Source organism: Siniperca chuatsi, linkage group LG7 (genome assembly GCF_020085105.1).
Source record: "Siniperca chuatsi isolate FFG_IHB_CAS linkage group LG7, ASM2008510v1, whole genome shotgun sequence".
In the NCBI taxonomy this organism is placed as follows: domain Eukaryota; kingdom Metazoa; phylum Chordata; class Actinopteri; order Centrarchiformes; family Sinipercidae; genus Siniperca; species Siniperca chuatsi.
In genome coordinates, this window is record NC_058048.1 from 14,892,200 (window position 1) to 14,919,730 (window position 27,531).

At 38.5% G+C, this 27,531-nt stretch overlaps 2 protein-coding genes and 1 non-coding gene across 9 annotated transcripts in view; all 3 read left to right on the top strand.

Moving 5' to 3' along the window:
- The window catches only part of fam168a (family with sequence similarity 168 member A), a 34,582-nt gene extending 28,956 nt beyond the window's left edge, over positions 1–5,626 (top strand). Inside the window, 1 exon segment of the mRNA XM_044203576.1 lies at positions 102–5,626. The gene's annotated coding sequence lies outside the window, so the exon portion shown is untranslated.
- A 5,222-nt stretch (positions 5,627–10,848) lies between these two features.
- On the top strand, positions 10,849–27,445 carry LOC122879464 (P2Y purinoceptor 3). 7 transcript variants are annotated; one of them, XM_044203581.1, is made up of 4 exons: positions 10,849–10,998; positions 11,631–11,728; positions 22,976–23,421; positions 24,002–27,445. In XM_044203581.1, the coding sequence occupies exons 2-4, from the start codon at positions 11,693–11,695 to the stop codon at positions 24,672–24,674; spliced, it is 1,155 nt and encodes a 384-aa protein (XP_044059516.1). In that variant the 5' UTR covers positions 10,849–10,998; positions 11,631–11,692; the 3' UTR covers positions 24,675–27,445. The 7 variants fall into 7 exon arrangements, with proteins under 7 accessions (XP_044059516.1, XP_044059518.1, XP_044059517.1 ...); XM_044203582.1 differs by lacking the exon at positions 10,849–10,998 and adding an exon at positions 11,104–11,495; XM_044203583.1 differs by lacking the exon at positions 11,631–11,728.
- trnaa-agc lies at positions 18,645–18,717 on the top strand. Its single transcript has one exon. It is a non-coding gene; the product is annotated as a tRNA-Ala (tRNA).
- Positions 27,446–27,531: the final 86 nt, after the last annotated feature.

Below are 27,531 nucleotides of genomic sequence, written 5' to 3' on the forward strand. Positions count from 1 at the left end.
TCCTCTGTTGTTTCTCTGACATTCTGCCTCACATTTCTTCCCCCTCTTTTCCTATCATAAATCAATCACCAATGTGTACCTCTGCTCTTGTGTCCCACCAGATCTGGAGTCCACCATCATATGCAACTGCTCAAATCTTACACGGGCTCCCACTGGTAACCACGGGAACTCGGCACCTGTCTGCAAGAACAAAACTAAAGTGCAACAGCCACTTTACTATTATTGTTATTATGCGACATTCTCTTACATTTTTCCAAAAGCTGCTTTTATTTTTTTTATTTTATTTTTGTTCATTTGCCAACCAGTCATTACCTTATTTTATATGGTTGTTTTATTTCCTCACTTTCTTTTCTGTCATTGGAACTCCAGAAGGACTCTTGACCAATCACGGGTGTCAGTTGCTCCTGTTTCTATGTTGTGCTGGTGTGTGTGGTCCTTCCTGCTGCTGCTCAGTTGGCTGGAAAATATTGGGCACTTACTCCTCATTATCATCTACCATCAGTCACTACGTAGACTCATTGACTTATGCTGCCAAATTTTCTAACAACTAGATATCAGCACAGGGTTTTTAACATAATTAGGAGTTTTTCTTTTTCGGGTTATTTAATTTTTTAAGACTCTTTCTTTTTACCACACTCAACTGAATTACTTAACTTTTTTTTCTGTAGACTTTTTTTCCTGCCTTTTGTTCTTCCTTCCTCTTCATCCTTTTTTTATCCGCTTTGTTTCACTTTCAGTTTAATCTCAGTCGTCTTCCAGCACATAGCTGTCTGTCCGGCAGTAGTCGGTCCAGTCGTTTCGTCTCCGTGTGAGTGCTATGTCGCTATGAGCAGAGCACTTACTGACCATTAACCATCCTGCTGCGTGTCCCACTGTGTCCACATTAGCATAGTACCTAGTACACACTAAGAAAACATACTTCATGCTACATACTACGCAGGCTAGTATGTTGTGATACTATCGAAATCTTAACCCTAGCGTAGGTCAATACATTTAGAAAATGTAAGGATATTTATAATAACCATGTCAACAGCATGGATGGTCGTGCTCTCTCTCTCTCTCTCTCTCTCTCTCTCTCTCTCTCTCTCTCTCTCTCTCTCTCTCTCTCTCTCTCTCACACACGCAAACACACACGAGCATGCACACACACACAGGGGCTCCTGTGGTGTGTTGGAAAACACATGATCACTTAGTGGCACTTACTGTACGATACCTCCAGTTATGTTGTTACTGATCAACACACACACAAGCAAACACACACACACACCACATGGATTTCTAGGGGTGTGCAGGGCAGGCAGCAGAGAAGGAGTTTAAAGGGATTGCATTGGAGAGGAGAGCAGGACGAGACGGGGAGAGCAGACGACAGGGAAGGAGAAGATGATCACATATTCACGGTCGGTCATTTCATTTCAAGGTACAAGACATTTGAGTTTGTGACCGCTCACCTGCAAGAGACTGCACAAGCACACTGCTATTTTTGCACTATATGTGTTGTACATTGACTTCTTGCTGCGATTATGTCGTCTCCTCCTCCTATCTTCTTCCAGGCAAGGACTTAAAACCAAACACTCAACAGACAGAAACCCAGACTCTTGAGTAAATAGTTAATAATGGACCAGTCAAATAGCTGTGCTGATAAATGGATAGGTGCATTCATTCAGTCCATTCCACAGTGCTGTGAGTGCTGAAAAGACCAAACCAATGACATGGATGGTTGTGCACCACATTTAAAAAGAAATTGTGTCCAGTCAGAAGGCTGTAATGTGGTCCATGATATAGGGATGATTTGTTATTCTCAAAATTTGAGTCAAAATTTAACTTTGTGGGTATTCCCATGTGAATTGCAGGAGCAAAATGAGAATACTGTCATCCAAAAAGTGCTGGTTTTAGTGTTCATGGCTACAACACTTTAAGAATATCAAGACATATTAGCAAGCATGCAGAGCCGTGATGATGCAGTGTCACTTAGTTTTAAACCAGTCCAGTCCAGTTGGGCGTCAGGAGCAGTCCAACTTGACCTCCAGGAGCTAATAGGAGGCTTTTTAGACTTTAAGTAGTTTTTATGAAAAAGAATCATCCATTTGTTCACTGTGCTTTTTTTTTCTGCAAGAGTCGGAGATTTACACATATCTGCTTTTACCGACCGCATTTAAACATTATCCTCAATTTTTAAAAATCCAGCATTAACCTTGATTTTATTAAAATTATCATTAAATGAGGATAATATTTGAGCCAATGAGACATGGACCATATAGTCATTTTCTGTTGCCTTTTTTATGCTTATACATGTAAAGGCATTTATGTACATGCAAAGGAATTTACATCCACAGTAGGATGACCCATCTTAATCAAACACTACGAACACACAGAGTAGTGGTGGTGGGGTTTAATATTTAGGTGAGGCCTGTGGTATTTTTCAGGATTTACAAAAAAAAAAGACTCGAATCACAACTTCATGATCTGTAGAGTATAGATTGGTATAACAAAAAGCATTTACTGCGCAGGTATGTAGATGAAGTGGTTTGATATTGCAATAAAATAAGAGGGAATGCCTCCAACTGTTAACACAGTAATTATTTTATCAGCGTTTTGAATTGATTTTTAAAAAAATGCTTATTGTTGTAATCTCTAAATATGGATTACAGGCTCTGTATGCAGCCTCCATTCAATAATTATTACACTTACCGCTAAGAAGAGTAGAACATATCAAGAATTTGGGTATTGAATAAGTTTGTGAGGAAATATTGCACAACATAAGACAAAAAAAATAACTTGATGACTATAATTTAATGTTAAGTAACAGGTACCTAGGCTTTGTAGTGCAGGAGGGAGGAAGAAGCAATTTATATTGTAATTACAAATAAAACAATAAGGTCGAGTGTTTGAGGTATTCTTAGTCCAGATGTTTGTACACTAGAAAATATTACACAATGCCGCTGTCGGATGAAAACCGTCGATCTTTGAGCCTTATTTTTAAAACGACCCTTGTATTTTGGAAGATATCAAGTGGATGTTATCGGCGTGAGGGTCATAAAATGTTCCCACTGTGTAAAGATCTTGTACATTTTGATTCAAGCCAGTAAAACTGAAAAGATACAGAAACTGGGCTTTTCTTGCGACAGCAGTAATGTTACTTGTCATTAGGATTTATTTAACCAACCACTACTTCTGTCAGTATTTCTCAATTAAATCTTATGTTTTTGGTTTTTTTTTTTCTTCTTTCCCTCTGGTGAATTGAGCATAATGGGTATGCATAATATTCAGGTGTATTTCACTATAGCATTGGATCTCTAAGTTTAAAAAAAAAATGCAGTATATTTATACAGCAAGTGGTACAGTAATGTATTTCTAGCTAAGCATGGTTGCATCAGTGTGGCAGCTACTGTTTGTGCTTTTAATATATATTTTTTTTTTTTACCTCTTCTTCTGCATCTCTGTCCTCAACATATCTGTCACTGAGGGGGACAAAGTTAAGGCAAGGTCTAGTAAATAAACGTAGGACTTTTGGAAATTCTCGCCAACAAATTCCCACGTTTTTATAATTGTTTCCTGAATTTACAGACCTTGAGGATGCAGAGGATTCATGACTGAACTGAAATGGATAGCATTTTTTGGTTGACTGAAAAAGGTTACCATGATGCTTTTGGAAGCCATCTTTGCCGTCCATTTCTGTTCTGTGGGTGCAAAGATGTATTGAGCGATGTCTTGAAAACCCTCAGCCTCCACGCCCTTTGTTCTGTGCCATATTTCACCAACAGTTGTTTAGTAAATATTAGTTTCTTCTCCTAACTGGTGAATTCTAAGTCCTTGTTATGTCTAACTTCCTGTGAATCTGTGTTTTCCCATTGCTGTCCTATTTCCCACATTGTTGTTATTGCATATTGCCTGTCTCCCCTTTATCTTTCTTACTGTATCCTCCTGTGTTTATCCTATTTTCATTTTTTGCCACAACTCCCTTCAGAGGCCATTTTACATCCCTCTAACCATTCAAACATTTTGTTTTTATCACGTTCAGGGATGCAAAATGATGTCCGATCATATGTTCTGCTCCTTCCCATGTCCACTTTGACCTTTTCTTTGAACCCTCTGCTCTGTCTCATGTTTTATGGCCTTTATGTGCTTTCAGTCTGACCTTTGCAACCCTCACCACCCTGTCTCAGTAGCAGTCATATTGAACTATATGATAGTCATTACATTGGTGTCACTAATGGTGATAATCTATTGTATTTTTTGGCATGTGTGAAATCTCCACTGAGCCTTTTTAAAACACTAGATGTCGCCAGCGACAAAGTCTGGATAGCATCACCATGGTTCAAGGCTTTGAGCCAAAATGATAAATAATTTTATTGGTGTCATTTACATTTAAGAATCACAACTGGATGTCACATTTTGAGCACAGAGAAATTTTTGGGGAGTGGTCTTTCCAAATGATGTCTTTTTTTTCTTTCTTTTTTTTTAAGGATATTTTCAGAAATGCCATTTGAGACAACACAAAAAATAGACACCAAATAAGGTTGAAGTTTTTCTTTCTGGGCTGAGGACCAATGCTCTTGAAAACTGTAATTCTGTTTTAATGTGGAGGCTCAGTAGAGAGGCAGACCCACAGAGCATTTGGGATAGTTGAAGGTAAACGACTCCCACAGAGCAGGCTCGTTTTTCAGGGTGGTGAAAATGCTTCCCCATTAAAGTCCATTCCTTGCCTCTCATTTATTTCAGTTTGCACTTAAATGAAAATGGACAGTTGAACACTTTGATGTGTTTAGGGAGGCAAAGTTGTCTTAATCATGGGTCTTTTTTTATCATCTTTTTATTTTCCTCTATCATTGATCATTCTGTCTGCAGTGACATTTCCGAACATTGAAAAGTGGAAACTTTGAGGATTACTCAGTTCTTTTTTTGTTTTGTTTTTTTCCATTACATTTTTGTCTTGCACCTCTTCACTTTGACAGTGAAAATGCGATCAGAACAATTCAACACCTCTCCTCTCCTGCGATCTAGCCTCTCTTCTTTTTTTTCTTTCTTTTTCTTTCTTTTTTTTTTTGCCTTGCAGTTGCTAAGTCTTAGTTTTTTTCATGGGTATAAATTAAAACACTACTATCACAGTGAATAGTAGGCTCTTAAATGTCTTTGATGTTCTGCTGCAGCTTTTTAATTTCAATTTGTCAGAGATTTCTCTTAGTTTAATTTGACACTAAATGTGATGCAAAAAGTGGAAATTCCTTGTCTTCCAAAAAAAGCATACTTGTATCCCCCCTGGATCGAGTATTAGGAACAACCCCTTCTTTGGAAGTTTTAGTTTGGTACCCAGTTTGCACATGCTATGGTATATCTGTTACCGTAAGGTTGTGTTTGAAACAGAAGCCCAACGTCTGTTCAGCGTTGAGAGAAGTGAATTGTATGTTAGCTATTTGGTCCAGAGTGAAGGGCCAGCGTCAGGCTTGTGATATGAAGTGTAAATCTGTTTTTAATTTTTGTTTTTTTACGTTTTTTTGTTGTTGAGGGTTTTTTTTTTTTAAAGATCAGTTAGTGATCTTAGTACTATAACTAAGCCAAGTTTGTAATTGTATATTTACTGTAAAATGTAGAACATTGAATAACTATTAAAATTTTCCTATAAAAGGAAGATTGTCTTGTGACATTGTTATTTTTCCTGGTTGGTTAACTCTGATAAGTCTTAACAGTTGCTCTCTGGGATTTGTCACATTATACTGAGAAAAATGAAAGAGATACTTATCTGCATGTACAGTACAGCGCCACACAGATTTATATGGAAAATACCCGTGACATTTTCCTAAAGTGAGCCCGATACCTTTTATTTTGTAGTACGAAAGTGATAGTACAGCAACGCATTCTCTGAAAATGAACAAAATATTTACGGAATAAGATAAGTCAGATCCTCACCCATTAACAGAAGGGGCGTGACTGTAGGTCTGCATGAGTCACAAATCCAGATTTATTACATCAGAGGGAAATCAAAAGGGAAAAGTTCTAAATGACCACAGAGTCTGTTTTTTCATTGTCGACCAACTCCTGAGGGTGTCACCTAAAGACATCAGTGCAAGTATTAACACAGAGATGTGCTTAACTTTTGTTTATTAACAAAACAAATGAAACTGCGGAAGAGGTGAAATGTGGGAATCAGTACATGTAAGTGAGTGGATGTTGGTGGGAAAAAATATTAAAGAAACCAGGGACCATAGCCGGAGTCTATTTTATTTATCTACTTAATTTGTTGGCCAAAAAATAGCAAAATTTACCCTTTTTCCAATCAAGAGAAGAGTTTCAGAGGGGCGCTTTGCCTTTAATGACAGTCATTGTCAATGACACAGGTGCAGTCTTTGCTTCTCTTTGTCCGCTTCAAGAAGTGGTTGATGTAAGGTTTGTGAGTCTGCATTCAAATAGAAGAACCAGAAAGCACTATTTCCTCTGTGGCCGAAATAGAAGGACAGCAAAGAACACTCACACTTTCACTTCTCTCCATATCCATTGCCAAACATCCTGCCGGGTTGTGCAATACTAACCACCACTGATCCAGATACACGTGCTACTGAACAAACACTGACACACACCTCTTATATGCACAATGCCCCACCAAACACACTCAACCTCATATCTTTATCCATGACAAAAATGTGAGTTGATTGCTGGTACGATGCAGATCAGAAGAGGCTTAGTACCAAATGTAAAAGCACTCATTATGCAGAATTGCCAATTTCAGAATATTGTATATTATATTAATTAATTATAATTATTGATGCAATAAAATGTCCATTGCTGTAATGTTGCAGCTGGTAAAGGTAGGGCTTATTTCTTACTATATATACTGCCAGGTAGCTTGTGAATTTCTCCAAGGGATCAATAAAGTCTTATCTTTGTCCATAATAATACATCATAATTAATTTGTTGATTATATTTTGTATTAATAATCACATTAGCAAAGTTACTAGTAACTAAAGGTATCAAATACACTGAAGTGAAGTAAAAAGTACAATATTTCCCTCTGAAATGTAGTAGTGCAGAAGTATAAAGTATCATAAAACGAAAATAGTAAAGTACAAGTACCTCAAAATTGTACTGAAGGACAGTACTTGAGTAAATGTACTTAGTTACTTTATATTATATGTGGATTATATTTTATATTATATTTAGATTTAGATTTATATTATATTTAGATTTAGATTATATGTGATGTTTTTGGATTAATATTACTGCTGCATTAATGTGTATATTGTATTTTACTGCTGTAGATGTTTGAGGTTGAGCTAATTTGACCTACTTTATATACTGTTGGCCAGTTAAATCCACAGCAATGCATCATATTCTGTAAGATCATCATATGTTTGTCACAGCGGCCAAAGAGGTTCATTATTACTAATGATTATTATGCAGTTATTAACTAATGACTTAATTTCTCATCCGCTGGGACCCTGCAGGCCAGATCAGACAGCAACACATGGCCTACCATCACGAGATCTAACCCTCCTCCTGTACTGGAGGTACTTCAAAAGACGAAGAATTCTGCAACTACGCGTCTGCAGCTTTGTCTCTGCATGTTTTTTTTTTTAAAGTCTGTTGAGCTTTTGTTTGAATCACGGATGTGTTTCAGCTCCAGTTTATGCTCGATGTTTGTTCGTTTTGCCCTGAATGCTTTGAAAGTGTTAAGCCCTGTTTGAAAGCCCTGAAAGTGTTAAGCAGAATGGTTATTTGTATAGAACCATTCATTGTGTTGTTATGACAAAAAGCCTCTGATCACAGTATACTCTCTTTATTTCATAATAGGAGAGCATGTGGAAATCAGCTTTAAGTCAAGTCATTGACTTTTAAGTCAATCATAGTAATCAATTGTTTTTATTGTATAAGTACACTAAGTATATCTTATGCTGTCCCCATCGTACAGCTGTTTTCTACGCAGTAGTTCCACCTTGATACCACATCCTGCAAACTCACACCTGATATTGATAAAAACTGAAAACCTGCTGATTTAAAATGATTGTTCTTGTATAAAACCAGTCTGGCCAAGGACGAATGAATGAACCGATACCATTGTCTTTTTCCTCCAGGTTTCCCGTTTAATATATGGTGGTTAATCTTTAATCAGATCTAGTTAAATATTAGAGTCTGTTGACTGTGTGTACATGGTTAAGCTGTCATTTGTGGAGTGTTCAGACTATCGTGTGTGTATATCTAACTGACATGAACAAAATACACACAGCTCTTGAAGCAGACATAGGGTAAATCACAACATCCTGTTGCAGACGACTCTCATACATGCATACATAAAGTACTGGGCATACTGTACATATACACATAATCGCACATAATCAGTTTTGACATTAGAAAGTTGTTTCAGGAATTTTAAGTTGAAGTGACAGCGATAGAGAACCTGGATAAACCAGGTGCAGGCTGTGAAAACAGGGCAGTTGTAGATTTGTAACACTGTGTGAAAACAGCCAGTCACACACTAGAAAGTTTGCAGTGAAGACTTAAAAAAAGACTGAGTTCAAGTGGTTTTCATGAAGCTTAGGGTCATCAGACTATTTGCCAGGAAAAATCTTTTATGGGAAACCACACACGAAGACTGTTTGTCTTTGCGTTGTTGGAATACATTTCAGTGACACTGTCACACTGCAGCCATGGTGAGCAGCTCAAAATCTAATTCTAAATAAAAATATTTGTTTATGATGCCATTCAATCAAAACAGTGTGAGATGACTCAGCCAACTTCACACTAAAGACTTTTGTTAAAGAAGGATCAGGCCCAGATTCGGCCCTTGTACGTTTGCACTCCACCTCAGCTGCCCCTTGATGTGGATGTGTTTGCAAAGTTTTTCGAGCCGTGCTATTGCAGAACAGTTGCAAAGAAGGGTGGCGGCCTGAAAATGGCTGTGTTTGGATCTTTGGCTTGGATCTTACGATAACTCTGCAGTCATTACGAAGTTTGCTGATGAAGCTTTGAGCAACTCGTTTCTGAAGGGAAATTAATTCCACTTCCCTGTCTGCACACGTCTCAATTCGAACATGACAATAGTTGCTCATTCAGAACAGAAGAAGCATCTGCTGGATGACTGTTTAGAAATTTAATCATCTAAGTGACTTGACCCTCTTTCATATATTCATTTTCTCTATCAGTGGCTGTTCTTACATGCTGTGTTTGCCACAGTTGACATTTAGTCTTTATTCCCTAACTGATAGCCATCTCTGTTTGTTCACTTTATAACATCTTGTGAAGGAGCGAATTGTAAAGTTCAGGGTATTTCTATATGCAGGTGTTATTTAAATTTTGCAAAACAACCAGTTTTGTGCTGCTATGTCAGTGTGTGGTCGAGGGTAATGCTAGCCAATTTTCTAGACAAGTGTTTACTGATTCTATACAAGCAACTAACTGATAATCAGTCATCTTGTTTGTCTCTTTCCCAGCAGTGGCTAATTCCTTTACATTACAGTTGGCTTGAATTCAAGCTCATAAACACTGTCATTCATCTCTCGCACAAACGCTCATAAATTTGGACATGCCAGCTTGAAGATTTTTAGGATTTGTTAATATAAGTCTTGAAATCTGGCTTCTCAAACTCTCTTCAAACTAACACTCACGCAGTCAGCAAAAACACTGATAACTTCATCAAAGTTAACCGCAGCAACACTAGCTATAGCTGTAGCAGTTCAATAAAACAATTCAAGAGTAACATGACTCAAGCTCAAGATTTTCTTGTCAACAGACACGACCAATAAACACCAGATTCAATCCACATGAACGTTTTAATCTCACTGTTGAGGAAGGTCTCTAAATCATAGTATTACAGCTCATACTTTTCATTTGATAGCTACAGGGAGTGAACTCTGTTCAAATAAATAATTTGCACTGAATATGTTATAAATTAAATATAGAGGGGGGGAGTGACTCAAGCACAACAGGAGAACAGAAAGTTCTCTCAACATCTCATATTGACTAGTTTGTTAATAATAAATGATTAGACTATGAAGGACAGATTCCTTGTGAATGACAAGGCCTATACACAAATTCACTTTCACATGACAAAGAGAAAGTAGATGTGTAGGCTACTAGATACATGTGGTCATGACTCACTGGCCACAACACTGAAGACATAAGCAACAGTACTTAATGCACAACAATATTTTGTGTCGTTTTTTAAAAACACAGATATGGGATAACAGTGGTTTCCTTCAGACCTCAGTTTCTTTAAATCTCCAGATCAGGATCCAACACACACTTACGTTGTCAATTTCCACAAGAATAGTATATGTTGAGATGTTTTCCACACGTCTTCAATCTGGACCTGAATTTTGGCCTACTTTCTATTCTGTATATTCTGCACTTTACCACTGCATTGACATTAAACATGCCACACAAATCCAGTTATTCCACTCATTTACCTAATAAGGGTACTGCAAGGCTGAAGGGTCAAATGGCACACGAGGCAGCAGCCACAACGCTTCCATCTACACCTATATTGTTCAACCCAACCCCTTTTCACTGACAGCAATTAGTGCTTTGTGACGTTTACAGGAGGCTAACAGGTACATAAAGCTGTGCTGTCTAACACTGTGGTTTCCCAAATTTCTGTCTCTGCTGTAGCTACATCTTATCAGATATATTCTGGTGGAACCCGGAGGCTGAGCAGGAAGCAGTGATGCTGACAAATCAAATAAGAGTACAATAAAAGTCTCATAAAATCCCAGTGAGATAAGAGCCATTGTCTCATGAAAAACAGTTGTCACTCTCAGTGATGTTTACCAAGAGTTGCCAATGTTTAATGTCAATGAGCAGCAAAATGATAGGTTCATCAGCACACCTGTGTGCTCTGTAATTGGAGGGATGGCCATAATAGTCATACTTAGAGCTACTCATAGTCTCACATTTAGCATTTGAAATCATTTGTTGATGACTGTATTGGGACACTTTGGACATATGACCACTGATGTACTGTAAGCAGTGCTCCAAGTGGTGTCCCATACAGATATACATGGGAGCATATGGGTGAGTGGACTTTAACTCTTGACCTCAATATAAATTAAAGTTTGTTTTTTGCCAGTTTAACCCTCGATTTCAACAGTGAGTTGGCTAACTGGCATGAATCATAAATATTGTTGCTATAGTTACGCTCAGTTTTAATTATAAATTATTCCTTGCGCCTTGATTGAGGACGGTAATTAAACTGTTGACCGGAACTACCTGTATGAACGAGGTACTTCTAAAATACACCTGCCAGCCTGACAGTCATAAAAACAAGTAGTTCTCGTGACTATGGTGTAGTTGTTAAAACATGTTGACAAATCAGGTTAAAAATAACTGCATTAAAGCGCACAGACATTTCTTATTTTCTGAATTGTTCCCTGTGCCCTGGTTGTGTGTGGTGCAAGACTCATTGCGCGTGCGTGGGCCTGTAGTGGCGCGCGCCGTTGTCCGGTGCCGCAGCAGCGGTAGCAACAGTGTGTGAAGCGTGTGCTGCAGCCGGAACCGCACACAGCATGCAGGTCCTTCACAGAGAAACAACAGAGTTCAAACCACACTTGTACTCGGTGTTTATGATACAAAACCGCTTCGAGTTTGTTCATAGTGATTTCTTTACACTTATTTCCTCCACGCTGAACTGGTCTTTGTTGTTGCAGAGGAGAGGAAAGGAGCAAGACAAGTCTTCTGCCATGGCTAACGTTAAGTCGCCAACTTGTTGATGTTGCCGCTTCATTTTTTTTTGCTATCATTCAGGGTAAGTTGTATTTGTTTACAGTTTTATTTCCTCTTTTCTTACTAATCCGTAAAGGAATGTAAAATATCTAGCTAAGACATCTGAACCAAACGAGTGACATTTTAATATTCCCATTGGGGCATAGTGTAGCTGGGTTGCTAAATACCAATCATACCAGCTATACATGGCATTTTAGCTCCAGTGGTGTCATTGTGATGTTCTTATTACAGCTTTATAGTTTTATTGTGACACCTGAATCCTTCTTACATGTATTAAAGTATTATTACAGCCAGAAAACGGTTAAAATGTTAATTAGACAGACAATTAACGAAATGAACCAGATACACAAAACCCACCATGCCTGGCAAATATCTTTCTTTTATGATGGAGGAAGATTTGTGTCCTGTGTGCAGTGTAAAAGGAAGTTATTGTGCTGTCATTGTAGTTTTGATACAGTTTTGATGCCTGCTGTGATAAAATTAGATGCCTTTCCTGTTTTCTCCGCAGAGTTTTTATTTTCTAAATCAAATCCCTCAAAACTCAGTTAACGTGTGCTCTCTAAATCTGTGAAGTTAAAGAACCAGACCCAATGTGCTGTCACGCAAGGCACTAACCTGATGCAAGCTGCGCAGTGGCCTGCCTCAGGGCATCAAGGTTTTACTGTGCACATACCAGGTGTGATGATGTGTGACAGCATCTGTGTGAAGTTTATAGCATGAGGATTTGCAGAACATCACAATGGAAATGAAACCAAAGGATTAGGCTAATTGTTCTGCTGAAAGTCTCAAACCACAAAAATGAGGCCATAAAATTGTCCCTGGGAAACTGCCACTATTCCTATGAATTTAGTGTACATTTTTTTCATCTTGAGAAACCACATTACTTGTTGACATCACAGATAAAAAATGTAAATAATCTCTTGTTTGCAGAAGTTTGTTCATATTCACAATTCTTGACTCCACTAATACTCATCTTTTTATATTACATTGAATTGGACCATTATATACATATTTTACAATTACAGTTAGGAATATTAAGAAGAATAGGCCAGATATTATGTTGCATGTGTGGTTTGTTGCTGTTCATGGATACTGTAATGAATCTTGCAACCTTTATAAATGGCTGTATGACAACTAGCAGTGTGTCCACAGAGAGCAACCATCTGTCTTTATATCTGTATCAGCCATCTGAGAATACCCAGTACAGTGTTTCACAACACTGGACCCACACTGATATCTTAATGCAACAGGAGATTAGGGTTATACTTTACTGAGAACAAACAGAGACAGGAAAAAGCATCCTCACAGGACACCATCAAAACAGGTAGTGCAGGTGACTAAAAGATAGTTGCCTGCCAAGTGCTCTCGCTCGCTCACACACACGAGAAAGTAACAAGACCTCCCTTTCGGAGTGAAGAGAAAGTGTAAAACGTACAGAATACAGCATGCTATAATACATATTACTGTTAATATGTACGTTTTTTTTTCATTATCAATAAATCTGGTGATTATTTTCTCATCTATACAATGTCAGAAAATGGTGAAAAATAGTCATCACAGTTTCCTAAGGCGAAGGCGATGTCTTCACATGTCTTGATTTGTTCGAGCAGCACTCTGAAACCTCTAAATATGTTTATGTTTACTATCACATGAGACGAAGAAAAACAGCAAATCCTCATAACTGAGAAGCTTGAAAAATTACTTGAATGATTGCTCATACATCATCTCTGCTGTTGATGACCAGTGAAAAAATTGCAACGTTGGATTTTTTTGCAATAAGCTCATATTACACAACTTTAAATGTCACACTGTTTGCTCTATAATTTTCGTAGCAGCAAGGGAAGTGTACCCAACTCCAGTGAAAACAAGTTGTCACATCACAGACGTAATAACCAAGAATCATTTGGATGTGCTGTCATGTGTAAAGACCTGGCACGCTCGCCATGGGACTTGGGTGTCCCAAGTGTGTGTGTTTTTAGTGAAGATTCCTTTCTGCCAGGTAATGGTGAGGCTTTTGCTGGTGTTTTGTCTGTCTGTCTGGGAACAGACAAAATGTAACACAGGTTTAGAGACACTCAGCCAGAGAGGTGATAGAGGGGTAGAGAGAGAGAGAAACAAGGCCAAAATTGTTTACAGGACAAAGTTAAGTGCACGGCATTATCTCACTGGGTGAATAATCAAAATCTCAGTGGCAGCCATCCCAAACATGCCAGCAAAATGGCTCTTTAAAATTGGTCATTTAATGCGATTGTCCTCAGATAAATCTGACTTCTCTGGTCTGAGCAGGATTTAGAGGGATCACTCCTATAAGCCGTATTAATTGGGAACCGTAGCGACCAAAGCTAATGTTAAAAAAACTACTGTATAGTTCTCCAAGATTGTCAGAGATGTATTGGGGAATCAGTCAGCTTAAGACATTGCTTTTCTTTTTGTCCTGTCTTTATGCTTTACTGACTCTGCTTTTACCAGAGCTGCATTCACATCCCCTCTGCACCACAAACCCATGACAACAGCCACCACTCTGTTAAGCTTTTGACAAGCTTTTAGTCTGAGGTGTGTTTCAAGCTGTTACAGCAACTTGCAGCTTGTGTTTGAATAAACATGTTTTTCTATCAACATTAAAAGAAACCAGTAACAATTATCATTCAAGAGCAAAAACAAGTGACTAGCCACAAAAGTTGAAAATATTTGTGCTTTCCTGGGATATTTATGCATTGTCAGCAAACCCATATTATTCTAATGATAGGAAGTAGGGCTGCAACTAAGAATCAACAAATCTATTAATCTATTAATCTATTAATCGTTGCAGCTCTGGTAGAGGCATTAAGGACAGAAATAAGAGCGGAACAAATCGACCAGTAGCGTGTCTGTTGTTGTATCTGTGTTCATGCTTTTTTGTGTATGTGTGTGTTGTGTGTAACTTGCTGCATAAGTTTCTTACCAGTGCTGTTTTTCAGACCTTTGGACATCTCTAATTCATTCAGCATTTCAAATAGGTATGGTGTTGTGCTCATTGATGGCAAACAGAAACAACTGAACAGTCAGAGCTTTGTTGGCGGGATTAGCTAGTTAGCTACATCCATGAAAAATAGCCACAAAAAATTGCGACAATTCAGATTGATGCAACTGTATAGGTTGGAACATCCTTGTGGCCTGTGGGTTTAAGACGCTGGCTATGTAATCTCAGTGTCCCCCGTTTGAATCTACTCTTCCTCTCCTCTCCTTTCTGTTCGGCTTTCTAATGTTTACTGTCTAATAAAGACATAAAATGTTAGTGATAATAAGACTGAAATGCCATTTTGTTTTTCTTCATTCATTCATCCTGGCATTGAGTTCATGTTAGCCGATTTCTATTTGGGAGGCCGGGATGTTTTTAAGAAGGCACCAATCCAATAAAATTTTCTGTAAGTCGACTTACAACTTGTACAGATCTTTAATATCTTTATTACTAAGTTGACAGTAGAGACACAAAGACTCCAACCAGGGACGTTGGGTTCATGGTCGGTGCTTTAACTCACAAGACACCAAGGCGTTCGAAATCGGCATATTTCTTCGATTGCCGCGCAAAACGGTACATTACCTGCACCTAGCAACCGCTACCACAGCCTGTGTGGCGACTGAAAATTACTTCAACGGGACGGATGCATTAGGGCAAAACAAATTGCCACCACCCTAACCAGATATCGGCTAACCAGAACACAGAGACTGGCTGAATGAATGAAGTGAAACAAAATGACACTTTGGTCTGATGATAATGTCAGAAGGAACCTTGTATGCACATTTAGGTTTCAACGCCCCAGTCTCCTGCCTCTGTGTTTTACTTGTTTCATCAGAGCTGCATTCACTCCTCCTATGTGTGGCAACCGCTTGAAAAGAGTCACACAGAGAACAGGGCCTGAACTGCTGTCTATCAGTCTTTACACGCCTGATGAAATCATCAGTCCAAATCCTTACAGCAACGCGCAGCAACACGTTTTTGTCTACAAGTTAAGGCAAATTATTACCAACAGACAATGGTGGAAGAAGTATTCAGATCCTTTACTTGAGTAAAAGCACTAATACCACACTGTGAAAATACTCAACTACAAGTAAAAGTCCTGCATTCAAAACCTTACTTATCTAAATGTATTTAAGTATTATTGGCAAGATGTCCTAAGTATCAAAAGTAAAAGTATCTCATTGTGCAGTAAAATGGTCCCTGTCAGCATTTTATTAAATATGATGTTTTTGGATTAACATTACTGCTGCATTAATGTGTGTGTTGCATTTTACTGCTGTAGATGTTAAAGTTTGAGCTAATTTGACCTACTTTATATACTGTTGGCCAGTTTAATCTACAGCAATGCATCATATTCTGTAAGATCATCATATGTTTGTAGTGTCGCTGTCCTGTGAGAACCACGTATCTCTAAAAAGTCAACATTTCATGAGCTCAGAAAAACAGCCCTGTTTTCAGCTTTGTGACGATGCATTTTCCAGCTAATCCGGGGGAGGTTTATATAGTTTATTTAGCTAAAGAAGTAGGAGAATTTTCTCATCCCATAAAAGGAAACACTTCATCGTTCAGTTTATTAGAAACATTCAAATTCAAAATCACCAAATTTGGAGACACATGGTTTTTACTGGACACGATGAGTATGAAAAATTGTAATATGAAAATTAACTAGTAACTAAAGCTGTCAGACAAATGTAGTAAAAAGTGAAATATTTGCCTCTGAGATGTGGTGGAGTAGAAGTATAAAGTTGCATAAAATGAAAAATACCTTTGTACTTAAGTACAGTAGTTGAGTAAATGTACTTAGTTACTTTCCACCGCTGCCAACAGAGCACTGTGTATTGTCACCTGCAGCCTTGTGTGTGATTCATAGCAATTTTGAAGGCACTCCTGTCCATCTGTATTTTTACAGCAGACTAGAAGCAACCGGCTTAACATTTTGGTTTAGTTCTGCCAGAAGGTTTTTTTTTTCTACTCTAGATTACTGTATAAAGCCTTCTGTCTAACCATGCAATAAAGACCATATTTGTACTTAAAGCTTTTACACGTCTGCTGTGAAAATTAAACAGTCAGTGTAAACATATCATTTTTCAGAGAAGAAAGGGGGGATTGGCTCAAAATGTGTGTGCTTCTTACTTGGTATGTGAGAGATAGTCTGTGCTCTCTGGGGAGAGTTTCTTTATGAGGAGCGTTAACTGCAGTTGGGTCTCATGCAAGAAGCAATTGTTTTATTCTCCTCCTGACCATATGCAGTGTGCTTGTGTTGAACACCAGCCTTCCTCATCACCCACATATCTGTTTATGCTGCAGCTGATTGGTTTAAAATGTCTCATGTGTAATGGCCAGTGCCAGTCCTGAACACTGATGGACTCGTGTTAGCCTGCACCATAAATTAATTAGTAAGACAAAGGGCTGTGACATCTGCAGCTTCATCTGTCTTTGTTGGGAAAGTGAAATAATGGTTGTTGTTCTTGGTAAAGAGGCTGTTTATGTTTGTGCACTGACATGTACAAGCATGTATTCTACATGCGAGTCCATGTCTCTGTATTTGTCTGTACAGCAGATGAATGCCTGTTCTTAGTTTCCTTCCTGGTCACTTTGTGTGCCATTTTTCAAATTCATTACAGCCAAAGCATAAGTGTGTATACACATCATGCGGTAGCCTGTGTGTGCTGTATTTCAGCAGAGGGCCAGAGAGCGAGGAGCAGCAGGCATGAATCACTGATTGGTCAGGTCAGGGACAGAAGAGATCAGAGATGGGAAAGTAATTAGAGTTGAATTGTTCCCTGCTCTCTCTCCTCAACTCAGCATCTCCCTCCTCTGTTCATTTACATTTCCTGCTCTGTGATTGTTATAGAGACAGAGTGTCTGTGTGTACAGTATACAGAATGAGTCTTTATATGCCCTTATCTGCCAGTCACCCGTTACTGTTCTGTTAGATTAGATTACGGCAACGTCTCTGAAGCCGGTGAGGCTGATACAGAGTGGCTGCCACAGCTAATGAATCCAGATTATTGTGGATCTCAGTGTGTGTATATGTATGGGGTGCTGGTTTGAACAGATTGTATTTTTTGCAGAAAAGCGTTGTTTAATTGAATTCATTTAGCATTCAAATAATTCAATTAATAATTTCTGTCTCTTTAGCTGCTAAATGATCCACCATGTTTACCAGCTAGTCGCTAACTGTGTCTGTCTGTTGTTTAGTGCGGGGTACTTAGTGCATAGTGGATTAAGTTGATTGAGGGCCCCCTCCCAAAAAAAAAAAAAAAAAAACCCCAGCTGCCTACTATGCAACGCTACGGCTGGAAATGACACTGAGAGCGATGAGGGTGAACCAAAACAGTGAAGTTGTGGGCTATAAGACAAAAACAATTAGCTGAAGCACTCTTGAACGCTCCGTGAGAGGAACTGCAGAGTTGACAATAATTCTTTGTGGTTTTGTCACTATGAGTGACACCTTTCACATTATTCATAGTCATTTGATTCATTGTTAATATCAAAAAATGGATTAGTGCAGCTTTAAGGCTTACTCTCTGCCTGGTTGTCTCATGTTACCTTAACCAGGTTCAAAAGTCCTTATGGTACCAAATCTGCAGGCTGAATAATCATTAAAACTTTATATGTGGTGTTTGATTTACAACCCTGTTGTTAATCTCCTATATTTGTCTGAGTTGCAGTCACATTCTTGCAATCATGGTTTATAAATAATCTTGCGTCCCGTTCAGCTCTGCCTTTTGGCAGGCCTGAGGGCAGAGAGTGTGCAGCAGCGTGCCTCTCTTGTCTAAGCATGTGTGTGTGTGTGTGAGAGCGAGGGAGATAAACAGCGTGCAGTGTGAGGGAGCGTCCCTGTCAGCAACTGGTAACATTGCTCCTGTGGGCAGGACTGCGGGTGTGTACTTCTAAATGACATGTCATTTGTTGTTTTGTACAGAACTAGCCAGAAGGGGAATTAGCTCAAATGGTAGAGCGCTCGCTTAGCATGCGAGAGGTAGCGGGATCGATGCCCGCATTCTCCAATGAGCCTTTTGACTGTAGATGCATACAGTACAATGCTTTTAAGGGTAAGAGGATTTCTACAGATTATTGAATGTACCAGTGAAAACAGCATGAAAAAACAGTGTTGCCAGTCAGTGTAGCTTGTCGTAACATTTACAGTAGCAGTGTACAACATATTTGAGCATTTACAGCACTGTTATTTCTCAGACAAATTATAAGAAGTGTAAATGTTTTTTCTTACTACCAGAATCAAGCTCCACTTTATCCAAGGAATAGTTTGAGTTGATGGTAAAATCTCAACTTATTATTAACAGCACAACATCACATGGTTCTCCCCTCAAGGTGGAGGAACTGTAACAGCTTTCAAATGTCTTGGTACAGGATACGTGTCTGTTTTCTCACAGAAAGGGTTTGAGGAGAAGATGTATGAACAAGTTTTAGGAAACCTGCCAAAAATACTACAACTATGTGGGCAGAAAAAGCAGCACTGAGTCATATAGCAAAAGTAGATGACTTCTTCACACCCATAATTACACAACCAAATCAGTTCATGAAAGAGGTCGGTTTAATTAGTGTTTGCTGTGTCGTGATGGAGTAAACATGTGGCTTGAAATGACATTCATTACACACGCAACTGTCATTATTGTTTTGAGAGTCTCTTTCTAAAAATAGTCTGTACTCTTTGTCTCATCTTTTCTTTATACTTATGTGTTTAGAAACACCACAGGTATCTGAGGTGTCTCTGTAAACACACAGAAGACTACATTTTTAAAAATGCTGACAGGGCAACAACTGTGAGCTAATTTTACTCACAAAAACGTTACCCACCTCATATATACCGACAACAAATATTGACTCTGGAGTCATTCTGGTGATATAAATCTTGTGAAATGAAAAGTTGTGTTTTCCAAATTAGTTGTTTTTTGTTTTTGTTTGTTTTTTAACCTTTTTTTCCCTTTGGTTTTGTCTGTCTGTGTTTCTTGCTGTGCTTTTAATGTGTTTATCTATTATACTGCAATTAAACTAAAATCAGTGCCGATTAGGAAATGGATATGGCCTGGAGAGAGCAAACACTTTACCCAGAAGCCATCAGAGGCGAACACACAGGCACGAACGCGCGCACACACACACACCCACACACACACCCACACACACACACACACACACAGAGTGCAGATATGACCACTGTGATTACTATTTTCTCTCTAGAGTGTTTGAAAATTGGAAACACGACCATATCAAACAAACACATTCATACACACCTCCGATTTCAGGAGCACTCTTTGCGGTGCGTTATTCTGTGTACTGTTCGTGCTGATTGGACAGTCAGTCATCATTGAAGCCACACAAAAGTAATACATTGCTGTTATTGAAAGTGAAATGTGAATCTGTTTTCGTCCAGTGAATATTTTCGTTTAAATCCATTAGGGATTTACCATAAAAGTCAGTAGTCACCTATGGCTTATTAACTGGGCTCATTTATATCAGTTTATGCTAAGTTTTTAATAACATTTTGCACACATTACTTTCATAACATTTTGAACTGATAAGGTATATTTGAGTTTAACAGTATGAAGCGCTAAATTCACCTAATCCACTTAATTTAGTGACAGTTGTAGAAAGCAGTCTTAAACATGCACTCCTCAATATGCAATAAGTTAAAGTAGACTAGATGAAGGCTGCAAATATGTGTAACATTACCACAAAGGATAAAATAGATCAGGAAGAGGTTTTACATTTCTGTTTGCCCCCTTTCCCTAATTAATTTAAAAAGAAATTGACACTCAACAGTTAATTCATTTTCTTTATGAACATTATCCTCCTTCAGTGATATATGATTATCTCCACCACAGTGCCAGTCCTAATGAGGTGCAGATATTCAATATGGGAATCAGAGCTGCGCTTGTTTCAGTTGGCACATCTCAGCTTCCTGCTTTGCTTTTTAGACAATGATTTGCTTGCTAGGGCTTGTAGGAGACCTGCCGGTGACCTGTTTAGTTCTTTAGTAAACTAAAGAATACGTTTGGTTTCATGTCACTGCTTGCTCTTTGACATTTTAACTGCATTTGCATGCCTACATTATGAATACCAACAAGTACAAAGTGACATAACTTCACAAACAGCAGGCACCATCACCTTGGCTGTACATATGAAAAGTTATGCTTTGGATTGCAGCTTTAATATCAGATAAAAAAGGTGATGTTAACTACATACCTGGAGGTTAGGCATGGTTAGCCCACTAAAGGCAGGCCTGAACACGAAGGCTGGCCATAAGAGGCACCTTCGGGCAAAAACAAGAACCCCTCCTCCCTTACCATCATAAAATCTACAGCATCACTTTCTTAAGTGCCGTGTTTTCAGAAAGATTTGAGAGTGACTGCCATGATGTCACAGGGCTTTAAGATAGCCAAAAAAGTCAGTCTCAAGGCCTTTCTTGAGAAAGGCTAGTCACCAAATAAAAAATCTGAATTACGATGTAAATAAATCATGAGAAAGCCGACTGCAATGTACTTTCCAAAATCTTTGCCATTCCTCTTTGCCTGCTCATTGGTTCAGTGTAGTGAAATGTTTTATGGTCTGTTGGCACTCTGCTCTCTCTCCCTTCTCCACTCCTTCATTTACTCTAACAGGAATTAAGAAATCATGCGTCACTGTTATTCTCAAGAAACAGCACCCACACAGAGGAGTTAACTTAAAACACACAGTTTTTAAAAACACACAAAGACAGTGTTTTAAGCAGTTACAAGACACCGCACATGTGCAGTACTCACCTTTCAGATGATGGGGTGTTAGTTGTGAAATGCCATGAGTCACAGTCTGACAAGGCTATGGAAGGAAGTGGCTTAAGCTAATCACTTACTCGCCCACATGCTGCCACGAAGGAAATGTATATGATTGATGTTGGTGGTGGGAGCAGTAATTAAGATTGTTGATTAATCTCAGCCTGTTCCAGACAGTGTGAGTTGTGAGTGGGAGACCAGACAGTCTGCAGTGGTTTCCATTTCAAAACTTGCAGCTGTCCAGCTTCCACTTGTTATAAAGTGATGGAAGGATTGAATTACCATAATCTAATGGGCTGGCTCTCATTTTATTGCTATTATTTTTAAGAAGATCAGAGCTGGCATTAAATGCACTGCCTACAGCGATGAAATTCCTACATATTAATGCAACAATAATTTAACTCTCTGAAAGGGTCTTTCTTTACAATCAGTATTTTTACTACTTTAACTACATTTTACTGGTACTGCTAATGTACTTCCATTTCAATAAAATAATGATTATAGGGGTCTTACTTTTAATTAAGTATTTTTTGTGGTGGTATTACTACTTTTACCTAAGTAAAGGATTGAAATACTAATACTAATACTGCTGCTGCCCTGTGTTCTCCAGTTGCTCACAGCTACCCTGTAAATATTTATCATATTATTTATCTAGTCTTCCTAGTTTAATACTGCATAGTTCGTACTTAACTCAGAGCTCACAAAGAACTTTGGCTGCTCTAGTATTAAATAGTAATTAACTGAACCCAGTTACCCAATTGACAAAATGTAGACTTATCAATAATATCCTGGACTAAAAGTCCAGTGTTGAAGGGGCTCAAGGTGACTGCTTCCCTGTGATGTTTAAGATGGTGATGGCATAAATCAAACAAATGCTGATCTCTTGTGCCCTCTGGTGGAGAGTTTCTCTCTCTGTCAAATTCACAGTCATCCCATGAACACTGAAGAATCCAAAAAGCATTCATTTTCAATGCGTACACAGGCATTTACAATACATACATGCATATGCACATGCACACAGTCTGTCAATTTTATGCTAAACCTGTTTCATCTCTGTTTGCTTATTTGTTTTAAGCTAAATTTAAAAGCCTAACCACGAGCAGGGTCTAAAACTTTGCTTCAGTTAGATGCCCTACACACATTACATCTTTTGCATTACTTCTTCTTGTCCCTGTTAAATAAACAAATAAAAATACACTTAAACACACATAAACTTATCGTTTAAGTGTGATTTGCTAGTTTTTAGGTAAGACTGATGTACTGCTTGTGGTTTGTTCTACATTGTATGCACTAAACAGCCATATAAATTTAGAATTTTATTTTGAGTGGGAATAATTAATTTTAATATTGCCAATAGCTCAAGATTACAGTGACAATCGGTAAAATCACATTTGTAAGTGCATATCCACGTCATCACTCTTGTTTTTAATCCAGTTAAAATATTGACATTATCATCAAAGTAATAACCCCCTCGTGTCTCTCCCTGTCTCTCCTCCAGAATGTGAAGATGCCACATTCTGTCAACTCCTTCCCTACAGAAACTCTCATCTCGCAAACCTTCTCTTTGGACTTCTTCTCTACCAGCGAACGCCCTACAGAGCCATTCGCAGCAGGCAGCTTCATCCCCAGCGTCAGTAACATCAGCAACATCAGCGGGTTAGGCGGCCTTCGCTGCACCTATAAGGAAGACTTTAAACGTATTTTACTCCCTGCTGTGTACACCCTTGTCTTCTTGCTCGGCCTTCCTCTCAATGCTGCTGTCATACTGAAGATATGGAGGACTCGGCCCAATATGTCCAAAAACAACATCTATATGCTCAACTTGGCCATAGCCGACTTTCTGTATGTGATGTCACTTCCCTTGCTCATCTACAACTACGGCAGTCATGACTACTGGCCCTTTGGGGAGTTTGCCTGTAAACTGGTCAGGTTTCAGTTCTACAGGTGAGATACTTGACTGAATATTGGACTAACTATCTCTGTGTACAGCTGTGTGTTAAAAGTATTCCATCATTTTTTATCTTTCCAGTTAAATGAGAATACTCGGTCTTTCTTAAGGTCTCAGTAGGCTTCAAAGGATCTAAGTTGTTCGACCACATCTAAAGGCAAACGTGAAGGTGGGGTGAAAAGTCTGCTGGCGTAGAGAGGGCGAGATGCAATAAATTATACATATAACAGCGCACACTTTTGGATAGTCTCTCCTCAAAGGCATTAATGTTGTACACACGAAAAGTGACATAAGTAGTTGCGTGAAGAATGAAAAAAGCAACTGCATTATTGTGTGTTATGAACCATTTATTAAATGTTTATATACTGCTTATAAATGCTAAATAGGGGGAATTAAAGTGTTGCTAGCTGCACACACTGTTATTTTATTGAATAAAAAGCATGAGTGTATCAAGTACAACCTTGACCTGACATTACACCAGATACAAATGTTATAAAATACAATGAAGTACAGAAGAATACAGTTTAATTAGATTTAACTTAACAGTATTTTCTTTTTACCATTTTCCTGTTTTAGTAATCTGCATGGCAGCATCCTCTTCCTCACCTGCATCAGTGTGCAGCGCTATGTGGGCATTTGCCATCCTCTCGCTATGTGGCCCACGCAAGGTGGTCGCAGGTTGGCGTGGTGTATCTGTGGAGGTGTATGGCTGGTGGTCGTAGTCCTGTGTGCGCCAACTTTTCACTTCGCTGCGACGGGAATCCAGCGAAACCGCACAGTGTGTTATGATTTAAGTACGCCAAAGCACTCAGTACACTACTATCCTTACGGCATGGCTCTGACCTGCCTCGGCTTCTTGTTGCCTTTTATGGGGGTGATGGTGTGCTACTGTCGGATGGCCCACATCCTCTGTCGCCCAGTGTCCTACCAGGGTGTCTCCATGGCGACTGGGGAGAAACGGGACAAGGCGGTGAGGATGATCATTGTGGTGATGGCTGTGTTCTGCATTAGCTTCCTGCCATTTCACCTCACCAAGACCATGTACCTGGTGGTGCGTGCTCTGCCTGGTGTGCCCTGCAAGACAAGAAACTTGTTTTCAATCATCTATAAGAGCACCAGACCGTTTGCCAGCATGAACAGCTTCCTGGACCCTATTCTGTTTTACTTCACCCAGCCACGCTACCGCCAAAGCACCAGAAGGTTTGTGCTCAGAGTCACCACCCTCAAGGACAAGGGTACCAGTGTGTGAGCGAACAGCAGATCATATACTGCAACACTATTTCTTAAAGCCTTGTTGCTACACCAGTGGTGGATCCTGTGCATGTTCTAATTTAAGCTGCAGTCCTTTATGCTTTTACCTACTACTCACTGTAACAAAAAACTGTACCTTCCTAAGAGGCTCTGAAAGAGATTTAGAGGTACTGGCATATAAACAAGCCTTCTGAAATGAAACATGAAGGTTGTAATCTTGTAATATGAAAGGTAAACATAGACTGAGAATCCTAGGAGGAGAAATTCCCAGAGTTGAAATGAAAATCCATATTCTCATCTTACTCGTATATCTCTTGAATTGGCACTGACAGACTACAGGTGTATTTCTCATTGAGATTCCTGATTCTGTATTGTCTGTATTTTATTAAATATTGTGGCTGAGGAGTACTGTATATGTACTATGCATGTAAATGCTGATTATATCGTCAGCAGACCAGGGCATTCACATCCTGCATTGTCCCTGTTATCTGTGAAATGTTTACTATCAGTCTCTGCTGTGCACTGGGTAGTAAAGGATAAACATTTCTCATTTTTGTTTCACACTGTGAACTGCAGTATAATAGAAATGCTCTAAAATTATGAAATAATGAGGGGTGTCTCCACAGTTTATATCAAGGTATAGATGAAAGATGATTTTGAGATATGTGTGGTGTGGAGGTATAAATGGTTAAAGAGAAGAGAAGGAAGATCAATAAATGTCTTTTTTAGGATGAAATCCGCTATGACATAAAGCCATGTAAAATGCCCAAAGTGATTGTAAATGTTTATTACTGCATGTTAGAATTGCATGATGCACTTGTGTGTGTGGTAATGAACTGCTGTTTGGTGGGGGGAAACATGCCTCACAAACATATGATTGCAAAAACATGGCAGTTAAAACAAGTAGTGAGAGCAAGACTGAAAATGAAAAATGTATTTGTGTATTTTTATATGGAGTAATTACACTTTCAAATGGAGGTTTCTACTGTTTTTTCCCCAAAAAGTGACACGTTGTTTCAACACTATCCAAGTTGTAAGGCTTGTTGTTGCATGTTTTCACCACTGGATGGTGTGTGCACCCCACTGCACTGAAATGTTGGCTCTGTTCTTTCTGAAAATGGTATGATTATTAAAATTATCCAGTAAGGATGAGCTCTTAGCTGCTATGATCAGAGATAAACCGATGCAAGAAAACTTAAATATCCTGCTCATACCACACTAAAATAGGCCGTGAGTCCATGGCTTTCTCCACATGTTCTTTAACTTCTTCATTGAACAAAGGAAATCCATTCAAAAGTCTGTTCCATCACAATACATTTAAAAAAATCCGTATCAGATGCATTAGATGCTTAGAGAGAAGGAAAAATGCGATTTATGGACTTCAGGGCTGGGTCTAAATTAAGGCTCAACCCTGCGGTTTTCCACTTCCTGTGAGTGTGTGAACCCTTCCCATGAAATTAGGAATTCTGTTCCAAGAAATCACCTCTGTTGATGGATACAATACAGTCTAATTCTGCTATTCTTATGGAGTTATACTGAGTTTATGATTTGGTAATGTGTTATGTTCATTTCATGAACATAAATGCAGATTGAGTTGTTAAATGGGCATATTAATGTGTAGTAATTTATTTGTTGTAACTGCGTTTTGCTGTAGCTTAATGCAAATTTAACTTAAAATTTTAATGATTTTGCTAGTACTTATTTTTCCGGTTACTTTTGCATGTTGTCTTTCAGACACACACTGTAAAGAAAACAGTGGAATTCATTTCATATGCAGAGGTCTTATTCCCTTAAGGCTTAGTGGATCTTGCACAAATTTGACCGGATTTTGCATTGTATTTATGCAGGTAATTGTGGCATTTAGCTGATACACTTACTGCCAACATAAATGAATCTTGATTATAAAATGTGCCAGAGGTGGGTAATGGTGGTTTAGTGCTGAATGTGTTAAGTAATTTAGTGTCTTTTAATCGATAACGGAAATTACTAAAATAATCCTTAATTCTGATTTTTAAATGCATTTAATTTGCCAACAGCCTTTGAATTGCTCTGAAGCCACTGTAACACACAACCTTTTGGCAGCTTTACTACCTAAACACTTGATTCAAACTTGCAACTATAGTTTGGGTTTTGCACCCATGAGGGAACAAATGTTGTGTGTATCAGTTTAATGTGAACATGTAATTTTCATGCATTTTAAATGCAAGGAACATTTTGACCACAGTATGTGGTCATGTGTTTAGAAATGTAAGGAACTTCTTAACGTATGCGTGTCTGTACAGTATGCAGCTTCAGTAATGTAGTAATATACTGTATGTTGTGCTTCAGCAAAAAGTGACTGCGCAGGTCTTGTTGTTTATGTGTCTGTTTGGTCAAATATTTGTGATGTCTAGTTTATTTTGTCTGAAATGTGTCACGTGTGTTTGTGTCAGTTTAGAGAGATCCGGATGTCTGTGCACTGTGCCAACATATCTGTGTCAATCAGTATTATTTAGAAGAAATCTTATTTTTGCAAAATACTTTAACATAGAGTAGTATGAGGAATAGATTTATATTTTTGTTATATAGATATAATTATGTTGATGAAAAAGTAACATTTGTGTTTTTGTATATATTTTTTATTTTATTTTATGGAGGTTTTTTTCCCCTCTTACCATGCAGCCATGTTGAGTTGCTTGTGAAAATGTTTTGGATGTTGTCACAATGTAAAACTAACTGAAAACAGCCATTAAAAAAGTCATGCAGCCTGTCATGAGTGCCTTTACGTCAGTCAGACTCTAATGAATGTATATTTTCCCCTTCTTTTTCACAACACAGCATAAACTTTGACTCTCTCTGTCCTCTCAGCTTGGTCA